The sequence below is a fragment of the Hemibagrus wyckioides genome, linkage group LG26, assembly GCF_019097595.1.
Source record: "Hemibagrus wyckioides isolate EC202008001 linkage group LG26, SWU_Hwy_1.0, whole genome shotgun sequence".
Taxonomy (NCBI): domain Eukaryota; kingdom Metazoa; phylum Chordata; class Actinopteri; order Siluriformes; family Bagridae; genus Hemibagrus; species Hemibagrus wyckioides.
This window is the reverse complement of record NC_080735.1, coordinates 21675732-21698254: the sequence shown is the minus strand read 5'-3', so window position 1 is coordinate 21698254 and position 22523 is coordinate 21675732. Positions and strand designations below refer to the sequence as shown.

General features: G+C 49.0%; 2 protein-coding genes across 5 annotated transcripts in view; one reads left to right on the top strand and one right to left on the bottom strand.

Annotated features, from left to right (window-relative positions):
• LOC131347132 (RNA exonuclease 5-like) overlaps nt 1-3712 on the top strand; it is a 49158-nt gene extending 45446 nt beyond the window's left edge. The window contains exons 16-21 of one of the 2 annotated variants that reach the window (XM_058381046.1): nt 268-405; nt 735-827; nt 1469-1679; nt 1933-2000; nt 2451-2560; nt 2980-3712. In XM_058381046.1, coding sequence (XP_058237029.1) covers nt 268-405; nt 735-827; nt 1469-1679; nt 1933-2000; nt 2451-2560; nt 2980-3031 — 672 coding nt within the window. In that variant the 3' untranslated portion in view covers nt 3032-3712. Of the gene's footprint in view, nt 1-267; nt 406-734; nt 828-1468; nt 1680-1785; nt 2001-2450; nt 2561-2979 lie in introns of both variants that reach the window. The other variant, XM_058381044.1, reaches the window with a different exon arrangement.
• A 227-nt stretch (nt 3713-3939) lies between these two features.
• On the bottom strand, nt 3940-22116 carry parn (poly(A)-specific ribonuclease (deadenylation nuclease)). Of its 3 annotated transcripts, none has more exons than XM_058381052.1 (26): nt 22026-22116; nt 21756-21833; nt 11731-11810; nt 11358-11425; nt 11150-11231; nt 9476-9536; nt 9159-9324; nt 8904-8966; nt 8628-8666; nt 8500-8542; nt 8276-8356; nt 8131-8187; nt 7944-8021; nt 7708-7751; nt 7527-7569; nt 7331-7406; nt 6970-7080; nt 6833-6902; nt 6699-6754; nt 6526-6612; nt 6005-6079; nt 5745-5913; nt 4977-5095; nt 4835-4892; nt 4658-4743; nt 3941-4572 (listed from the first exon to the last, which is right to left on the bottom strand). In XM_058381052.1, the coding sequence occupies exons 1-26, from the start codon at nt 22042-22044 to the stop codon at nt 4523-4525; spliced, it is 1959 nt and encodes a 652-aa protein (XP_058237035.1). In that variant the 5' UTR covers nt 22045-22116; the 3' UTR covers nt 3941-4522. The 3 variants fall into 3 exon arrangements, with proteins under 3 accessions (XP_058237036.1, XP_058237035.1, XP_058237037.1); XM_058381054.1 differs by having other exon boundaries at nt 22039-22074; XM_058381053.1 differs by lacking the exon at nt 21756-21833 and having other exon boundaries at nt 3940-4572; nt 22026-22085.
• Nucleotides 22117-22523: the final 407 nt, after the last annotated feature.

The window sequence follows — 22523 nt, the reverse complement described above, 5'->3', positions numbered from 1 at the left end:
GTAACTGTGTGTGTGTGTTACAGATGGCGTTGAGGTTAAATCTGATGTGTGTGTGTGTGTTACAGATGGTGTTGAGGTTAAATCTGATGTGTGTGTGTGTGTGTGTTACAGATGGTGTTGAGGTTAAATCTGATGTGTGCGTGTGTAACTGTGTGTGTGTGTTACAGATGGTGTTGAGGTTAAATCTGACGTGTGTGTGTGTGTTACAGATGGTGTTGAGGTTAAATCTGATGTGCGTGTGTAACTGTGTGTGTGTGTGTGTTACAGATGGCCTTGAGGGTGAATCTGATGTGTGTGTTGTTTGTTGGACCTCTACCACACACGTACACAGAGAAGGACGTTCACACACTGCTGAAGCCATACGGTATACTGCGCTCAGTCAGACTACTGCACAGTACACACAAGGTGAGAACACACACACACACAACCCAAACAGAGGTGCTTCTTTTCCATTGTGCGCTCTTCATTAGCAATAGCATAGCAACACCTCGGCAACCGTCTCACTGCACCCGCATCCTCCACTGGGTTCACCTTCAAACTGTCTAGCTAGCAGCCACCTAGCAACACCTGGCAGGAGATGTGCTGTCCCTCTGCACTCACCATTATTATTATTCTTATTATTCTTCTTCTTCTTCTTCTTCTTCTTCTTCTTCTTCTTCTTATTATTATTATTATTATTATTATTATTATTATTATTATTATTATTATTATTATTATTATTATTCTCTCTGTAGCTGCATGCTATAGTTGAGTTCCAGCATTTAGAGGGAGCTGAACTCGCTCTGCAGTCTCTCACTAATCTCCAAATAGAAGACACCATGATAAAGGTGACACACACACACACATACACACACACACACATACACACACACACACATACACACACATACACACACACACACATACACACACAGAGTCATGTTGTGAATATGTACATTTGTAGTTGCAGTGTACTTTTAGTGAATTAAGTGTGTGTCTGTTAATTAATTCTGTGTGTGTGGGTTTGTGTGTGTGTGTGGGTTTGTGTGTGTGTGTGTGGGTTTGTGTGTGTGTGGGTTCGTGTGTGTGTGTGGGTTCGTGTGTGTGTGTGGGTTCGTGTGTGTGTGTGGGTTTGTGTGTGTGTGTGGGTTCGTGTGTGTGTGTGTGTGGGTTCGTGTGTGTGTGGGTTCATGTGTGGGTTCGTGTGTGTGTGTGGGTTCGTGTGTGTGTGTGTGTGTTCGTGTGTGTGTGTGTGTGTGTGGGTTCGTGTGTGTGTTCGTGTGTGTGGGTTCGTGTGTGTGGGTTCGTGTGTGTGGGTTCGTGTGTGTGTGTGTGTGGGTGTGTGTGTGGGTTCATGTGTGTGTGTGTGGGTTTGTGTGTGTGTGGGTTTGTGTGTGTGTGTGTGTGTGTGTGTATGTGTGTGTGTGTGTGTGTGGGTTCGTGTGTGTGTGTGTGTGTGTGTGTGTGGGTTCGTGTGTGTGTGTGTTAGCTCCAGCGTCCGGTTAACGAGCTGACTCTGGATCTGGACACGTCTCTTGCTGAACTGCAGAACGACGTCCAGAACAGTCACATGATCTATGTAGGCCGGTTGTCACGGCAACGCCGTCACCAGCTCCTACAGGCTTTCGTCTCGCTCGGACCCGCTTGTGACCTCACCCCCGCCAAGGATTCTGGGAAACGTCGAAGACACACACGCATCAGTACGTTTTACTTTATATACACAGAGTGTACTACAGCCAGTGTACTACAGCTGTCTCATATCCCTTGTGTGTGTGTGTGTGTGTGTGTGTGTGTGTGTGTGTGTAGAGTTCGTCAGGTCTGACAGTGCCTGTGCTGCCCTCCGCTCCATGGTGCAGACGGGAAACAGGAAGTTACATATGTGTCGCTCTCTCACACCTGCACACATGCTCACCTGGACACACACCAACCCTGTCACCGTGGAAACAACCGTAGAGCCCGCTGGTTTGGAGGAGCGGACAGTACGAGAGGAGGCGGAGCCTGCAGGACTCACCTGTGCACAGGTAAGGCTGGTGTAGCTCAGGTCTCAGACTGTACTGTGAGCATGAAGGGAGAAGTGGGCAGGGCAGGAGGCGGGGCTAAGTGAACAAGATACTAACTAGCAGTATATAGCTGATTTTAACTAGCTAAACTGACCTGGTTTATGAGGTAACAGAGGTGATCCTTGGCAATTTAGCTAGCTACTGTGGAAATTAGCTGAAGTGCTGATTTCATGTCTTGCTAGCTACATAGCATGTTTATACCCTCGCTAGTGCGGGCTCTAGCGGAGATGTTAAGATGCTGGTGTATTATAACGCTAGAGTGCAAAGAGGAAAACTAAATGTGTACTGTAGCTAGCATGCTAGCTTAGCTCAACAGCTAAGTTGCGTTAGCTTAGCGAAGAAACCCTTTGATGAGAATCTGCTTCAGCTTCTTTCAAAGATGTCACAGTGCATTGTGTGTGATGGGTACAGGACGGAGAGATGCAGCGCATGATGCGGAGACTGGACAGGAACGTGGGGAAAATGTTCAGGGCGCTGGAGAGACACACACTCAGCATCATCCTCCTCCCTGGGTTTATATGGTACACACACACCCCACACACACACACACAGGTGACAGTGAGCATTTTGTTGAGTCATGGATCAGAAGGGGCGGAGCTTGCGTTATGATTGATTTCACTTCATCTTGATGTAGCACTGAGCGCGCGCTCACTCTGAGGGTTTGGGTAAAGCTAGCTGACCGTCTGTACCATGGAGCTATGAATGAAGCTATGTGAAGAGATGTTCAGAAGTTAAGCCACGCCCACAGATTCAAAATTCAAAGAACTTTATTAATCCCAGAGGAAAATTCCTTTTCCATGTTACAGTTGCTCTAATGAAAATAAAAATGAGAGAAAGAAAGAAATATATACATATATAAACTGTAAAATTTATAAAATCTGGTCACTGTCTGGGTACATCGCTTTATACAGATCAGACTAACGTGTGTGTGTTTCCACAGCAACGGAGTGGAATATCACGGCCTCTGTTTCATTCAGGTGAAGCAGGTCTAGGTCAAAGGTGTCACCGGACCTGGCCTGCGGGTCACCACGGCAACCAAACTGACCTCATGAAATATGGACTTCAGTGTTGTTCACCCTGTGTGTGTGTGTGTGTGTGTACAACTTCATTTATACACAAACACCTTAACCTGAGGACCTCATTAAAGCAGTTCATCTGATTAATAACGTTTACTACAGACAGGAATCTGGTCATGTTTAATCTCACACACACACACACACACACAGAGGAATGAACTCAAATGAACAGACTGTTCTAATGATTTGAATTTTTAATGACTTTCTACTGTGTGTGAAAGTATTTTCTATAAAAAAAAGAAAAAGTGATTGTAAAGAGTCTGAGTGAAACTTCATGATGACCTAAAGATTATTTTCTGAAGCTCTGAAGAGGAGAAAAATCAGATCAGCATTAGATATTTAAAAGGAGAAAGCATTAGGACTGGAAGATGAAGTGGGTGTGGCCAAGGGGAAGACTAAAGCAGTGCAGGTCATATCCAGGTGAAAGGATCTAATAAGGTGAGGGCTATGGGTTAGAGGATCTAGTGGAAAACTGGATGAGTGGAGTGGGTGTGGCTAGATGAAGGGGTGGAGCCTGTGAGAGCTGAAGGAGGTGGTGCTTAAGTTCTGAGTTGTGCCAGTCAGAGCTGTCCATAAAATCCACTATGAAGGAGCCTCACACACACGTAACAGGCTGATCTCCTGAATGAGGGACATTCACACGACATTTAACCCGAAACCCCTCCCCTGACAGAAGCTCCACCCTCTTAGCCTCAAATAAATCAGACGTAGAAGTAGTTAGAAACCTTCTTTAATTCTTTTCTCCTCTCAGGAAGAGGATGTCATCATACAAAAGAAAACAATTACATGGCCTTTTTCTCACAAACAGTTACAGGACGACCCCCCCCCATTCCTGCGGCTGCTGTGAGACACACACACACACACACACACGACAACATGCAGTCTCAGAGGGAATAAATAGAGCTGCTCTATGGGGCATGCTCGCTAAAAAGGTCATTGTGGAGGGGTAAGGGGGCGGGGTTAATTAATCTATACGACACACACTTAAAAATGATATCACACAAAACAAACAAAAAGCAAGCATACAGTGTTTAAAAATATCTGATCACATTTTTAAATTTCTACACCAGTTCCTGGATCATCCACAGCTCTCACACCCACCATTTACACTGTAGTGTGAGAAATACCACAAGAATGTTTATGGCTTCAGGGTCATGTGACTGCGTGATCCAGCAGCCTCTCTGCTGATTGGCTGTTGCGTAGCTGCATTCTCAGATGGAGGCTTCTGATTGGCTCTGGTACGAGAGTGGTCTCTCTGCTGATTGGCTGTTGAGCAAGTGGTCCTTCCTAAACAGCCAACCTAAAGAGACTATATAAATATAAAAAGTCTCTTCTGATTGGCTGTTCATGAGCTGTGTTCTCTCGAGTAGAGGCTACTTCCAGATGAAGACCTCAGAGTGCTTGTTGCTACCAAACTTGAGGGACATCAAACAGCCCAGAGGATCTGGCCTGAGACCCTGACAAGAGGACAGAGAATAAATAAAAATTAATAAATTAATTTTGGTAAATTCTCTTAAATCATTAATCTGCATCACTGCATACCCTGATTCTGATTGGCCGAGGACTGAGGCCACGTGTCATCTGACGGAGCTTCATTTCCTGGGCTTTCAGAAGCACCACTTTCATTCCTACACACACACACACTTCATATATATCTGCTTTCTAAATAAGAATAAATCAGAGCAGTGTTTAAACATCTGAATGCAGCAGGTCACGTACGTGGTCCTGAGCCAGTCGTCCGTAGTCTTGGAGTTTGAGGGGTCGGTGCTCACAGCACCTAACACACACCCACAATGCACTGTTAAACACACACCTGAATAAACACACCTGAAATGCAGCATGAATCAGTGTCATACAATACCATCTTTTTTTATCCTCTTCGTGGTGCTGTAGTTACTCCAGGTACTCTCAGCAGTGCTGAAGTTGGAGTTCTGATTGTCCTGAGTGGGGCTGATGCTCCTTTTCCCTCTCAGAGTACACCTACACACACACACACACACACACACACAGTAAAACTGCGATTACACAATTATAATGCATGTAATTTATGACAAACTATACAATGATCAGCCATAACATTATGACCACCTGCCCAATATTGTGTTGGTCCCCTTTTGCTGCCAAAACAGCCCTGACCCGTCCTGCACTGTGTATTCTGACCCCTTTCTATCAGAACCATTAACTTCTTCAGCAGTTTGATCAACAGTAGCTCGTCTGTTGGATCAGATCACACGGGCCAGCCTTCTCTCCCCACGTGCATCAGTGAGCCTTGACCGTCCATGACCCTGTCTCCGGTTCACCACTGTTCCTTCCTTGGACCACTTTTTATAGATACTGACCACTGCAGACCGGGAACACCCCACAAGAGCTGCAGTTTTGGAGATGCTCTGATCCAGTGGTCTAGCCATCACAATTTGGTCCTTTTGGTCAAACTCGCTCAAATCCTTACACTTGTCCATTTTTCCTGCTTCTAACATCAACTTTGAGGACAAAATGTTCACCTGCTGCCTGATATATCCCACCCACTAACAGGTGCCATGATGAGGAGATACTCAGAGTTATTCACCTCACCGGTCATAATGTTATGGCTGATCGGTGTATATTACCATGAAGCACATCATAAACTCACCTGTCATGTACTGCAGAAGCTGCAGTCATGGCAACAGTGCGGTAGGGAGGCTCCGCCCACCCATCATCCCCCCACTTCCTGTGTGTATGCGCATTCTTCTGTTTGGCCTGCATGTACTCGGCGTACGTCTGGATGCGGTAACTCTCTGCGTACTGACTCGTGTTCATCGCTAATGATGAGCAACATCATCATCATCATCATCATCATCATCATCACTTACTGAAGGACAGAGGTTCAGTTTAAATTTATCAGAAACATACCGATCTGCACCTGGTCCAGCTGGCTGAGGGACACAAACGCCGACGTATCGTCCACCCAAGACACCTGGATGTTTCCTGAAGGTGATGGATCAGACATCAGACAGTACAGAAAGTTAGCAGTGGAGAGTCTGATCTACACCACAGCAGCTCTTCAGGCCAGTCACATGTGGTCAGTTACAGCTCTAATATTAGAGGTAAATGGGTAAGTGGAATGGATGTAAAGTGGGTAGATGGGTAATTGGGTGGATAGAGATGAATGGAGAGTTGACTGGATGGTGAATAGATGAAGTGGTAGACAGCTAGATGGACTGCTGGAGTGAACCAGATGGATGAAGAGTGGGTATGTGGTCAAGTGGTAGATGGATGGGTAGGTGTGGATGGAGGGCTGGAGGGAGGGTAGGTAGATTAGACACATGGAAGAATAGAGGAATGGAGGATGTGGATGGTCAGGTGGATGGATTAGAGTGAGTAAATGGATGAAGGAAAGATGCAGAGAGACTAGAAGGTAGAGAGAGAGTTACCAAAGGCGCTGAACAGCTGGTACAAGTCACTGGTCTTCCACTCTTTAGGGAAAGTGACATACAGAACATTGTCCCTCTTCGGCTGTACTGAAACACACAGTTACAATAACTGAGAATATGGAGGGAGAGAGAGAGAGAGAGAGAGACACCGATGTGTTCTGCTTCTGACTTACAGTCTGGTCCACTAATGTTCATGTAAGGAATATCAGCCACTCGCATGAGGAACAACCTGCAACACACACAGCTGATTACCATCACACACACACAGAGAGAGAGAAAGAGAGAGAAACACGGACACACAACGTACTTGTTGTAAAAAGGCTCAATGAGTTTGGAGCGAGAGGAGATGTGAGCTCTCGGAGGGGTGAGGAATGAACCTGGGAAAAGAAACATGTATAAGAACACCAATACTCAGTAAATGTACTGTAAATAGTAAATACTTACCCAGATAGTTGGCCATGGAGATGAAGCAGAGTCCGGTGATATAAGCATCATAGCCAGCTTCATGCAGTTGCTCAGATGCAGTGTCATAACTCTGAAATCCCTCTGAACATTCTACACACACACACACACACACACACACACACACACACACACACACACACACACACACACACACACACACTTAATATCACCTGGAACATCCCAAAATTGAACACACCCTCAGCACTACAAAAGCTCTCCATTATCCAGAAACTTTACCACCTCATCCCAGAACCAGAACCTTCTGGCAAACCCTAGCTTCCTGAAACCCCAGAACCTGCCCCAGCTCAAGGTCAGAAACACTTCAGAATGAGTTACTGACCAACTTTAGGTGCTTTGAAAGGCTTTTCCTTTAGCTGTTTCTCCAATTCTGCCAGAGACGTGTTGGTGACCAGCTCCTGAAACGAAACGCACACACCCCCATCAACAGAAAGATCTCTGTGTGTGCGTGTTATATATATATATATATATATATGTGTGTGTGTGTGTGTGTGTGTGTGTGTGTGTGTCTCGGGTACCTTAAAAGGCTGTGTTGATGCCATCAGCTTCGTGTCCAAAAGCCTGAAGCAGAAAGTTACATTTTCAGTTACACTGACCCCTGTGTGCGAGTTCTGACCAAGGGTGGGGTACTACTCTGGGGCCACAGGGTAGTTAAAGGACTTTGTGATTGTATTTAAATGAACAATGAGTAAAACTCACCGGGGAAACACACACATTGTGACCTCTTTGAAATCGTCCAACTCCTGCAGACACACACACACAGTTTATTTGACTCCACCCCCCTCCTACCTCAACCTAGTGCCCTACACACCCACCCTCCCCACAACAATTCTTCCCTACATCCTTCCCTGGAACCTGCACCACAACACCACAACCTACTCCACCTCCTCCACCCCCGAACCTGGTTCCCCAGACACACAGCAGGGCAGAGTTACCTCTGGCAGGGGGCAGTAGAACTGGTGGATGGTGTGCATGACATCCAGCAGCATGTTGTGTCCAACCACCAGTTTACCCTGGACAAGGGAGAAGAATGAAGTGCACTTGATTTAGAGGAACTTTTTCATCATCATCATCATCATCATCATCATCATCATCCTCCTCCTCCTCCCCCTCATCACTCACAGATTTAGAAATGGCATGTATGACTCTGGAGAAGCCGACCGCATCGTTCAGTTCCTCCTGTACACACACAATAAATCAATACCATTTAAAAGGCAGTAGATTAATAGCAGGGCAGTGAGGTCTGAGGTCAGAGGTCAGCGGTCACCTGCTCCCGCTCGTGTTTCTGCTGCTCGATCCTCCTCCTCTCCTCTTCATCCACCTTACTGATCTGGATGAAACGTTCTTTCTGTAACACACACATTCAGTAGTTTGATCTGGTGATGTAATCAGCATAGCCCCTCCCCTTTTCCCAGGAGATTACATCCTAAATCTCTAATTATAAAATAAAACACAAGCAGAGGTGCATTATGGGTAAACACTGCTACTTACTTTGTCATTCTCAATAGTTTCTATATGAAGTCCTTTGGGAAACCTGTAGCACAGGAATCACACACACACACCTCTTAGGTTCATTAGTTTAACTCACTAAATAAAAATAAACACACCCCAGCACTCACTTCCAGTTCAGGGTCTGATAGATGAGCTTCCTCTGAAACCTGAGAGAGACAGACAGAGAGACAGTCAGCACTGTATATGAAGAGAGATACAGGTGTGTCATGATGAAAGTAAACACATTAAGGACATTACCAGCTCAGATCTGATGAACAGTTCAGTGAAGTGACTCTGATGTAAACTACACACAGCATGGAGGACCAGAGTGTGTGTTTCTCCTGTAGACTAATGAACCCTGCCCCTACACCCTCCCATCCCCCAAAACAGGAAGTTAGTCTCACCCAGAGCACGGCTCCAAGTCCACCGTCTTCTCAGAGTTGTTCAGAAGCGCTTCCACTTTCTCCCTGTCACACACACACACACACACACACACACCTTCATCAGATCATCTCCATGGTGACGCAGCATAACAAGGTCCACCAAGAAGAGCCGTGTGTGGAGACGTGTGTGCATGAGGGCAGGAGAGAGAGACAGGGAGGGAGGGAGACAGCGAGAGATGGAGGGAGGGAGACAGAGCGAGGCAGATAGAGACTCACACGACCCTGTTGATGAAGTCCTTGTGCTCCTCAGGGATGTTCATGGGACCCTTACAGGAAGTGGGGGAGATGTAGGATGGAGTCCCCACCCCATTACTTTGGTTCCTCCTCTCCTCATACTGCTCCCTCAGCTGAGACTCCTCCTCCTGGTTCAGGTACGGAATCCCTACAGCACCCGGGAACAAGAGAGACGGGTCAGTCATCGTCATCACAGGAGTGTGATTATTCTGAGGTGAATTCTGCACCATGCTAAAGTGTACTAGATTTACTGGACATGCTAACAACATTAGCAGTGTTTGGTGTAGAAGATGACACACCATCACGGAACACCTTGTTGAAGTCAAACCCCTGACTGGCCAGGAACTCTATACTGGAGCTCTGAGAGAGAGAAAGAAAAAATCAGGAGACAGTATAAGAGACAGCATTTGCCATCAACAGCTATTCTCTTTATTATGGAGGGAACTGACCATCAGGGTAATAACACACAACGCACAAAAAGTTAAGGATATTCGTCTTTCAGGTGAAATTTCAGGATGCACCTAAAATGCACTATAACCTTTCCAGGTGAACTTAATTTGACCTTCTCTACACTTTTGAATGTACATGTCCAACTGTTCAGTGTTTCAGTACTTTCTGCAGAACTTGCTGTTCTCTAACAAGGTGCTTAACGGCAAAATTCACAACCGGTGTTTGATCCATGAATCCACCAATAAATGTTCTGGTTCCATTAGAATTGGTATTTAAACAGTCCTCTTCATCATGCTGTTCACATTTTGACATCATGAGACCAAGACCACACCTAACAACTGATCAACAGAACCTCACCATTGTGAGGCTTCAAACAGGATGTTCTCAGAGGGAAGTGGCCACTGAGCTTAGAGTGTCACAGAGTGTCATCAGCAGGTTAGGACAGAGATACAGAGAGACTGGAAGAGTCACAGAAAGGTATAGAAGTGGACGTCCTTTGGTCACATCCCACGTTGATGACCGCTTCATTGTGAACAGTGCCCTGTGGAACCGGATGATGAATGCCACTCAACTCCAGGCACATTTAAGGGAGGTGAGAGGAACCCAAGTGTCACGTCAGACCATTCGAAACCGTTTACATCAGCGTGGTCTGCGTGCTAGACGACCTGCAAGGGTACCTGACCACACCACCAGGCACAGGCGTTGGGCCAGGGAGCATTTACACTGGACGAGGGACCGGTGGGCCTCAGTGCTGTTCTCTGATGAAAGTCGATTCACGTTGAGCAGAAATGATGGACCCAACGATGTTGGAGACGTCAAGGAGAGCGCTATGCATCAGCCACTGTTGTGGTGGTGTTACAGTCTGGGCAGGTGTGTCCACTCAATACAGAACTGACCTACATCTTGTGAATGGTACAGTGACAAGCCAATACTACCTGAATAACATCATTCATCCAGTCATTATGTCCCTGCATGAACAACACAGGCCTAATTTCATCTTCATGGACGACAATGCTCCAGCTCATCGAGGAGCATCATTAGGGAACGGCTGCTGGAGGCTGGGGTACCTCAAATGGAGTGGCCTGCACTTTCTCCAGACCCGAATCCCATAGAAAACCTCTGGGATCAGCCGAGTGGCCGTGTAGAGGCTCGTAACCCTGCACCCCAGAACCTCAATGACCTGAGGGCCGCCCTTCAAGAAGAGTGGAATGCCATGCCTCAGCAGACAATAAGTCGACTCGTGAACAGCATGAGACGTCGTGGTCAAGCTGTAATTGATGGTCAAGGGCACATGACAGATTATTGAGACATTGAGATTTTTTGTTGTGGTATACCCACCACTGTTGTTGGCTTTTGTTTCAGTAAATTGTTTGAGATGAGGAAATCACCATTGCAACTTCTACTTAAATGCCCTACTTTCATGATATAATATCACTGTAGTGTGAACTTTTTACATTTTCCATAAATTTCACCCAGAAGCCAAATATCCTTAACTTTTTGTGAGTAGTGTATACACTCTTTACCTGGCAGATGAATTTAATATCAGGTGATGCTCTGCTGAACGGTTTGGGGAAAATGTAAAAGTTAAAAGCTTTTGTGAAGTACCTGTAGGGGAGAACACACACACACACACACACACACACACACACACACACGTAAAGTATACCTACATGTATAAATATAAAACAGTCAGTGGTTGTAAATGTGGGGGGCGGAGCCAGGACCACTCACTTGGACTGCGATTGGTCGTATCTGAAGGTGCAGATGCCAAACTGAAAGAGCAGGAAGTCCATCGAGTGCTGCAGAGGAGACACACACGCTCATGAAACAGGTCCAGTTCTCAGAGCTCCGGTCAGCACTGAGGCTGATTAATTTCTCATAACACCACGTCCAATAACGTGGAGTGTCTGCAGTCCCTGTGGATGAGCTGCTGCTATAGTAACAATAGCATGAGGTGTTCATATAAATCTGATGTGTAGCTGCTCTACGGTTAATGACCACCTGCTGACCAGTCACTGTCCAGAGCATGGTGGTGGTGATGGAGTTGAATGATAAACAAGTGAAAAGATCTCCAGCTACACAGTGTGTGATGATGCAGTCGTACCTTCCTGAGTTTGCTGTAACGCTCCTCAGGTGTGTCCATTCCATTGGTCAGCATGCTGACCGCTGGCCCATCGCTCAGACCTCAAAACACAAACTCATGTTAATAAAGCTCAGGTCATCATTTATAAGACAGCAAAAACACCACACCCCTCAAACCAGGTGAACTATGAAGAGTAGCAGGTGCAGCAGCTTACACTAACAACCGAAACAACCCGTGGTTACCATGGCAACCAGCTGAGAGGAACGCGCGCACACGCGCGCACAGGAGATGAAGAGGAACGCGCGCACACGCGCGCACAGGAGATGAAGAGGAACGCGCGCACAGGAGATGAAGAGGAACGCGCGCACACACACACACAGGAGATGAAGAGGAACGCGCGCACACACACACACAGGAGATGAAGAGGAACGCGCGCACACACACACACAGGAGATGAAGAGGAACGCGCGCACACACACACACAGGAGATGAAGAGGAACGCGCGCACACACACACACAGGAGATGAAGAGGAACGCGCGCACACACACACACAGGAGATGAAGAGGAACGCGCGCACACACACAGGAGATGAAGAGGAACACACGCGCACACAGGAGATGAAGAGGAACGCGCACACACACACAGGAGATGAAGAGGAACGCGCACACACAGGAGATGAAGAGGAACGCGCACACACAGGAGATGAAGAGGAACGCGCACACACAGGAGATGAAGAGGAACGCGCACACACACACACACAGGAGATGAAGAGGAACGCGCACACACACACACACAGGAGATGAAGAGGAACGCGCACACACACACACACAGGAGATGAAGAGGAACGCGCACACACACACACACAGGAGATGAAGAGGAACGCGCACACACACACACACAGGAGATGAAGAGGCAACGCGCGCACACACACACACAGGAGATGAAGAGGAACGCGCGCACACACACACACAGGAGATGAAGAGGAACGCGCGCACACACACACACACAGGAGATGAAGAGGAACGCGCGCACACACACACACACAGGAGATGAAGAGGAACGCGCGCACACACACACACACAGGAGATGAAGAGGAACGCGCGCACACACACACACAGGAGATGAAGAGGAACGCGCGCACACACACACACAGGAGATGAAGAGGAACGCGCGCACACACACACACAGGAGATGAAGAGGAACGCGCACACACACACCACACAGGAGATGAAGAGGAACGCGCACAACACACACACCACAGGAGATGAAGAGGAACGCGCACACACACACACACAGGAGATGAAGAGGAACGCGCACACACACACACACAGGAGATGAAGAGGAACGCGCACACACACACCACACAGGAGATGAAGAGGAACGCGGCACACACACACACACAGGAGATGAAGAGGAACAGCGCACACCCCACACACACAGGAGATGAAGAGGAACGCGCACACACACACACACAGGAGATGAAGAGGAAGCGCGCACACACACACACACAGGAGATGAAGAGGAACGCGCACACACACACACACAGGAGATGAAGAGGAACGCGCACACACACACACACAGGAGATGAAGAGGAACGCAGCACACACACACACACAGGAGATGAAGAGGAACGCGCACACACACACACACAGGAGATGAAGAGGAACGCGCACACACACACACACAGGAGATGAAGAGGAACGCGCACACAACACACACACAGGAGATGAAGAGGAACGCGCACACACACACACACAGGAGATGAAGAGGAACGCGCACACACACACACACAGGAGATGAAGAGGAACGCGCACACACACACACACAGGAGATGAAGAGGAACGCGCACACACACACACACAGGAGATGAAGAGGAACGCGCACACACACACACACAGGAGATGAAGAGGAACGCGCACACACACACACACAGGAGATGAAGAGGAACGCGCACACACACACACACAGGAGATGAAGAGGAACGCACACACACACACACACACACGCGCGCACAGGAGATGAAGAGGAACGCGCACACACACACACACAGGAGATGAAGAGGAACGCGCACACACACACACACAGGAGATGAAGAGGAACGCGCACACACACACACACAGGAGATGAAGAGGAACGCGCACACACACACACACAGGAGATGAAGAGGAACGCGCACACACACACACACAGGAGATGAAGAGGAACGCGCACACACACACACACAGGAGATGAAGAGGAACGCGCACACACACACACACAGGAGATGAAGAGGAACGCGCACACACACACACACAGGAGATGAAGAGGAACGCGCACACACACACACACAGGAGATGAAGAGGAACGCGCACACACACACACACACAGGAGATGAAGAGGAACGCGCACACACACACACACAGGAGATGAAGAGGAACGCGCACACACACACACACAGGAGATGAAGAGGAACGCGCACACACACACACACAGGAGATGAAGAGGAACGCGCACACACACACACAGGAGATGAAGAGGAACGCGCACACACACACACACAGGAGATGAAGAGGAACGCGCACACACACACACACAGGAGATGAAGAGGAACGCGCACACACACACACACAGGAGATGAAGAGGAACGCGCACACACACACCACACAGGAGATGAAGAGGAACGCGCACACACACACACACAGGAGATGAAGAGGAACGCGCACACACACACACACAGGAGATGAAGAGGAACGCGCACACACACACACACAGGAGATGAAGAGGAACGCGCACACACACACACACAGGAGATGAAGAGGAACGCGCACACACACACACACAGGAGATGAAGAGGAACGCGCACACACACACAGGAGATGAAGAGGAACGCGCACACACACACACAGGAGATGAAGAGGAACGCGCACACACACACACAGGAGATGAAGAGGAACGCGCACACACACACAGGAGATGAAGAGGAACGCGCACACACACACAGGAGATGAAGAGGAACGCGCACACACACACAGGAGATGAAGAGGAACGCGCACACACACACAGGAGATGAAGAGGAACGCGCACACACACACAGGAGATGAAGAGGAACGCGCACACACACACAGGAGATGAAGAGGAACGCGCACACACACACAGGAGATGAAGAGGAACGCGCACACACACACAGGAGATGAAGAGGAACGCGCACACACACACACAGGAGATGAAGAGGAACGCGCACACACACACAGGAGATGAAGAGGAACGCGCACACACACACAGGAGATGAAGAGGAACGCGCACACACACACAGGAGATGAAGAGGAACGCGCACACACACACAGGAGATGAAGAGGAACGCGCACACACACACAGGAGATGAAGAGGAACGCGCACACACACACAGGAGATGAAGAGGAACGCGCACACACACACAGGAGATGAAGAGGAACGCGCACGCACACACAGGAGATGAAGAGGAACGCGCACACACAGGAGATGAAGAGGAACGCGCACACACAGGAGATGAAGAGGAACGCGCACACACACACAGGAGATGAAGAGGAACGCGCACACACACACAGGAGATGAAGAGGAACGCGCACACACACACAGGAGATGAAGAGGAACGCGCACACACACACAGGAGATGAAGAGGAACGCGCACACACACACAGGAGATGAAGAGGAACGCACACACACACAGAGGAGATGAAGAGGAACGCGCACACACACACAGGAGATGAAGAGGAACGCGCACACACACCACAGGAGATGAAGAGGAACGCGCACACACACACAGGAGATGAAGAGGAACGCGCACACACACACAGGAGATGAAGAGGAACGCGCACACACACACAGGAGATGAAGAGGAACGCGCACACACACACAGGAGATGAAGAGGAACGCGCACACACACACAGGAGATGAAGAGGAACGCAGCACACACACACAGGAGATGAAGAGGAACGCGCACACACACACAGGAGATGAAGAGGAACGCGCACACACACACAGGAGATGAAGAGGAACGCGCACACACACACAGGAGATGAAGAGGAACGCGCACACACACACAGGAGATGAAGAGGAACGCGCACACACACACAGGAGATGAAGAGGAACGCACACACACACACAGGAGATGAAGAGGAACGCACACACACACACAGGAGATGAAGAGGAACACACACGCACACAGGAGATGAAGAGGAACGCACGCGCACACAGGAGATGAAGAGGAACGCACGCGCACACAGGAGATGAAGAGGAACGCACACACACACACAGGAGATGAAGAGGAACGCACACACACACACAGGAGATGAAGAGGAACGCACACACACACACACACAGGAGATGAAGAGGAACGCGCGCACACACACACAGGAGATGAAGAGGAACGCGCGCACACACACACAGGAGATGAAGAGGAACGCGCGCACACACACACACACAGGAGATGAAGAGGAACGCACACACACACAGGAGATGAAGAGGAACGCACACACGCACACACACAGGAGATGAAGAGGAACGCGCACACACACAGGAGATGAAGAGGAACGCACACACACACAGGAGATGAAGAGGAACGCACACACGCACACACACAGGAGATGAAGAGGAACACACACACACACAGGAGATGAAGAGGAACACACACACACACAGGAGATGAAGAGGAACGCGCGCACACACAGGAGATGAAGAGGAACACACACACACACAGGAGATGAAGAGGAACACACACACACACAGGAGATGAAGAGGAACGCACACACACACAGGAGATGAAGAGGAACGCACACACACACACACAGGAGATGAAGAGGAACGCACACACACACACACAGGAGATGAAGAGGAACGCACACACACACACAGGAGATGAAGAGGAACGCACACACACACACAGGAGATGAAGAGGAACGCACACACACACACAGGAGATGAAGAGGAACGCACACACACACACACACACACACACACACACAGGAGATGAAGAGGAACGCACACACACACACACAGGAGATGAAGAGGAACGCACACACACACACACAGGAGATGAAGAGGAACGCACACACACACACACAGGAGATGAAGAGGAACGCACACACACACACACAGGAGATGAAGAGGAACGCACACACACACACACACAGGAGATGAAGAGGAACGCACACACACACACACACAGGAGATGAAGAGGAACGCGCGCACACACACACAGGAGATGAAGAGGAACGCACACACACACACAGGAGATGAAGAGGAACGCACACACACACACACAGGAGATGAAGAGGAACGCACACACACACACAGGAGATGAAGAGGAACGCACACACACACACAGGAGATGAAGAGGAACGCACACACACACACAGGAGATGAAGAGGAACGCACACACACACACAGGAGATGAAGAGGAACGCACACACACACACACAGGAGATGAAGAGGAACGCACACACACACACACAGGAGATGAAGAGGAACGCGCACACACACACACAGGAGATGAAGAGGAACGCGCACACACACACACACACAGGAGATGAAGAGGAACGCACACACACACACAGGAGATGAAGAGGAACGCGCACACACACACACAGGAGATGAAGAGGAACGCACACACACACACAGGAGATGAAGAGGAACGCGCACACACACACACAGGAGATTAAGAGGAACGCACACACACACAGGAGATGAAGAGGAACGCGCACACACACACACAGGAGATGAAGAGGAACGCACACACACACACACACAGGAGATGAAGAGGAACGCACACACACACACACAGGAGATGAAGAGGAACGCGCACACACACACACAGGAGATGAAGAGGAACGCACACACACACACACAGGAGATGAAGAGGAACACACCACACACACACACAGGAGATGAAGAGGAACGCACACACACACACACAGGAGATGAAGAGGAACGCACACACACACACAGGAGATGAAGAGGAACGCACACACACACACACACAGGAGATGAAGAGGAACGCACACACACACACACAGGAGATGAAGAGGAACGCGCACACACACACACACAGGAGATGAAGAGGAACGCACACACACACACAGGAGATGAAGAGGAACGCACACACACACACACACACACACAGGAGATGAAGAGGAACGCACACACACACACACACACAGGAGATGAAGAGGAACGCACACACACACACACACACACAGGAGATGAAGAGGAACGCACACACACACACACACACACACACAGGAGATGAAGAGGAACGCACACACACACACACACAGGAGATGAAGAGGAACGCACACACACACACACACAGGAGATGAAGAGGAACGCACACACACACACAGGAGATGAAGAGGAACGCACACACACACACACACAGGAGATGAAGAGGAACGCACACACACACACACACAGGAGATGAAGAGGAACGCACACACACACACACACAGGAGATGAAGAGGAACGCACACACACACACACAGGAGATGAAGAGGAACGCACACGCACACAGGAGATGAAGAGGAACGCACACGCACACAGGAGATGAAGAGGAACGCACACACACACACAGGAGATGAAGAGGAACGCACACACACACACAGGAGATGAAGAGGAACGCACACACACACAGGAGATGAAGAGGAACGCACACACACACACACAGGAGATGAAGAGGAACGCACACACACACACACAGGAGATGAAGAGGAACGCACACACACACACACAGGAGATGAAGAGGAACGCACACACACACACACAGGAGATGAAGAGGAACGCACACACACACACACAGGAGATGAAGAGGAACGCACACACACACACACAGGAGATGAAGAGGAACGCACACACACACACACAGGAGATGAAGAGGAACGCACACACACACACACAGGAGATGAAGAGGAACGCACACACACACACACAGGAGATGAAGAGGAACGCACACACACACACAGGAGATGAAGAGGAACGCACACACACACACACAGGAGATGAAGAGGAACGCACACACACACACACAGGAGATGAAGAGGAACGCACACACACACACACACACAGGAGATGAAGAGGAACGCACACACACACACACACAGGAGATGAAGAGGAACGCACACACACACACACACAGGAGATGAAGAGGAACGCACACACACACACACAGGAGATGAAGAGGAACGCACACACACACACACAGGAGATGAAGAGGAACGCACACACACACACACAGGAGATGAAGAGGAACGCACACACACACACACAGGAGATGAAGAGGAACGCACACACACACACACACAGGAGATGAAGAGGAACGCACACACACACACACAGGAGATGAAGAGGAACGCACACACACACACACAGGAGATGAAGAGGAACGCACACACACACACACAGGAGATGAAGAGGAACGCACACACACACACACAGGAGATGAAGAGGAACGCACACACACACACACAGGAGATGAAGAGGAACGCACACACACACACACACAGGAGATGAAGAGGAACGCACACACACACACACAGGAGATGAAGAGGAACGCACACACACACACACAGGAGATGAAGAGGAACGCACACACACACACACACAGGAGATGAAGAGGAACGCACACACACACACACACACAGGAGATGAAGAGGAACGCACACACACACACACACACACAGGAGATGAAGAGGAACGCACACACACACACACAGGAGATGAAGAGGAACGCACACACACACACACAGGAGATGAAGAGGAACGCACACACACACACACAGGAGATGAAGAGGAACGCACACACACACACACACACACACACACAGGAGATGAAGAGGAACGCACACACACACACACAGGAGATGAAGAGGAACGCACACACACACACACACAGGAGATGAAGAGGAACGCACACACACACACACAGGAGATGAAGAGGAACGCACACACACACACACACACACACACACACAGGAGATGAAGAGGAACGCGCACACACACACAGGAGATGAAGAGGAACGCACACACACACACAGGAGATGAAGAGGAACGCACACACACACACACACACAGGAGATGAAGAGGAACGCACACACACACACACACAGGAGATGAAGAGGAACGCACACACACACACACACACAGGAGATGAAGAGGAACGCACACACACACACACACACACACACACAGGAGATGAAGAGGAACGCACACACACACACAGGAGATGAAGAGGAACGCACACACACACACACAGGAGATGAAGAGGAACGCACACACACACACAGGAGATGAAGAGGAACGCACACACACACACAGGAGATGAAGAGGAACGCGCACACACACACACAGGAGATGAAGAGGAACGCACACACACACACACACACACACACACACACACACACACACACAGGAGATGAAGAGGAACGCACACACACACACACACACACACACACACACACACACACACACACACACAGGAGATGAAGAGGAACGCACACACACACACACACACACACACACACACAGGAGATGAAGAGGAACGCACACACACACACACAGGAGATGAAGAGGAACGCACACACACACACACACAGGAGATGAAGAGGAACGCACACACACACACACAGGAGATGAAGAGGAACGCACACACACACACACACACACACACACACACACACAGGAGATGAAGAGGAACGCGCACACACACACAGGAGATGAAGAGGAACGCACACACACACACAGGAGATGAAGAGGAACGCACACACACACACACACACACAGGAGATGAAGAGGAACGCACACACACACACACAGGAGATGAAGAGGAACGCACACACACACACACAGGAGATGAAGAGGAACGCACACACACACACACAGGAGATGAAGAGGAACGCACACACACACACACAGGAGATGAAGAGGAACGCACACACACACAGGAGATGAAGAGGAACGCACACACACACACACACAGGAGATGAAGAGGAACGCACACACACACACACACACAGGAGATGAAGAGGAACGCACACACACACACACACACACACACACAGGAGATGAAGAGGAACGCACACACACACACACAGGAGATGAAGAGGAACGCACACACACACACACACAGGAGATGAAGAGGAACGCACACACACACACACACACACACACACACACACACACACACACACAGGAGATGAAGAGGAACGCACACACACACACACACACACACACAGGAGATGAAGAGGAACGCACACACACACACACACACACACAGGAGATGAAGAGGAACGCACACACACACACACACACACACAGGAGATGAAGAGGAACGCACACACACACACACACACACACAGGAGATGAAGAGGAACGCACACACACACACACACACACACACACACACACACAGGAGATGAAGAGGAACGCACACACACACACACACACACAGGAGATGAAGAGGAACGCACACACACACACACACACACACACACACACACACACACACACACAGGAGATGAAGAGGAACGCACACACACACACACACACACACACACACACACACACACACAGGAGATGAAGAGGAACGCACACACACACACACACACACACACAGGAGATGAAGAGGAACGCACACACACACACACACACACACACACACACAGGAGATGAAGAGGAACGCACACACACACACACACACACACACACACACACACACACAGGAGATGAAGAGGAACGCACACACACACACACACACACACACAGGAGATGAAGAGGAACGCACACACACACACACACACACACACACACACAGGAGATGAAGAGGAACGCACACACACAACACCACCACCACACACAGGAGATGAAGAGGAACGCACACCACACACACACACACACACCAGGAGATGAAGAGGAACGCACACACACACACCACACACACACACACACACACACACACACAGGAGATGAAGAGGAACGCACACACACACACACACACACACACACACACACACACACACACAGGAGATGAAGAGGAACACACCGGAAAACTCTCCATCGATGGCGAGGAAGTCGGCCTCCTCCACCGCGCTGCAGATTACACTCAGGGTGTCTTTAAAAGCTACACACACACACACACACACACACACACACACACACACACACACACACACACACACACACACACGGTGGTGTATCAGAGGATCAGCAGCTCACACACTCCTGAGAGAGAGAGAGAGAGAGAGAGAGAGAGAGAGAGAGAGAGAGAGAGAGAGAGAGAGAGAGAGAGATGAATAGAGAGTCTCGGTCTTACTTCTCCGTGTTACCTCCATCACTGCAGTCTGAGAACACAGCCGCTCTCTGCCGCTTTAACCTCTCACCTCCGTCACTTCCTGATCACACGGCAACACTTCCGGCCCCTGCAGGCTCGGAGGAGAAACGCAGCCGGTGCTTTAAAATATTCAATATTAAAAATAAAATAAAATAAAATAAAATAAAATTAAATTAAATTAAATTAAATTAAATTAAATTAAATTAAATTAAATTAAATTAAATTAAATTAAATAAGATATATTAAAATACAATAAAATATACCATAATATAATATAATAATACTATTATTTAGTTTTTATATAATAATAATAATAATAATATTAAATACCATCCGCACCGAGCTTCCTGACTTGGACACTATATACAGCAAGCGGTGCTGGACCAAGGCCAGGAAGATAATGAAGGACCTCAGTCATCCCAACAATGGACTCTTCTCTCTGTTGAGGTCAGGGAAATGTTTCCGTTCCTTGAAGGCGAA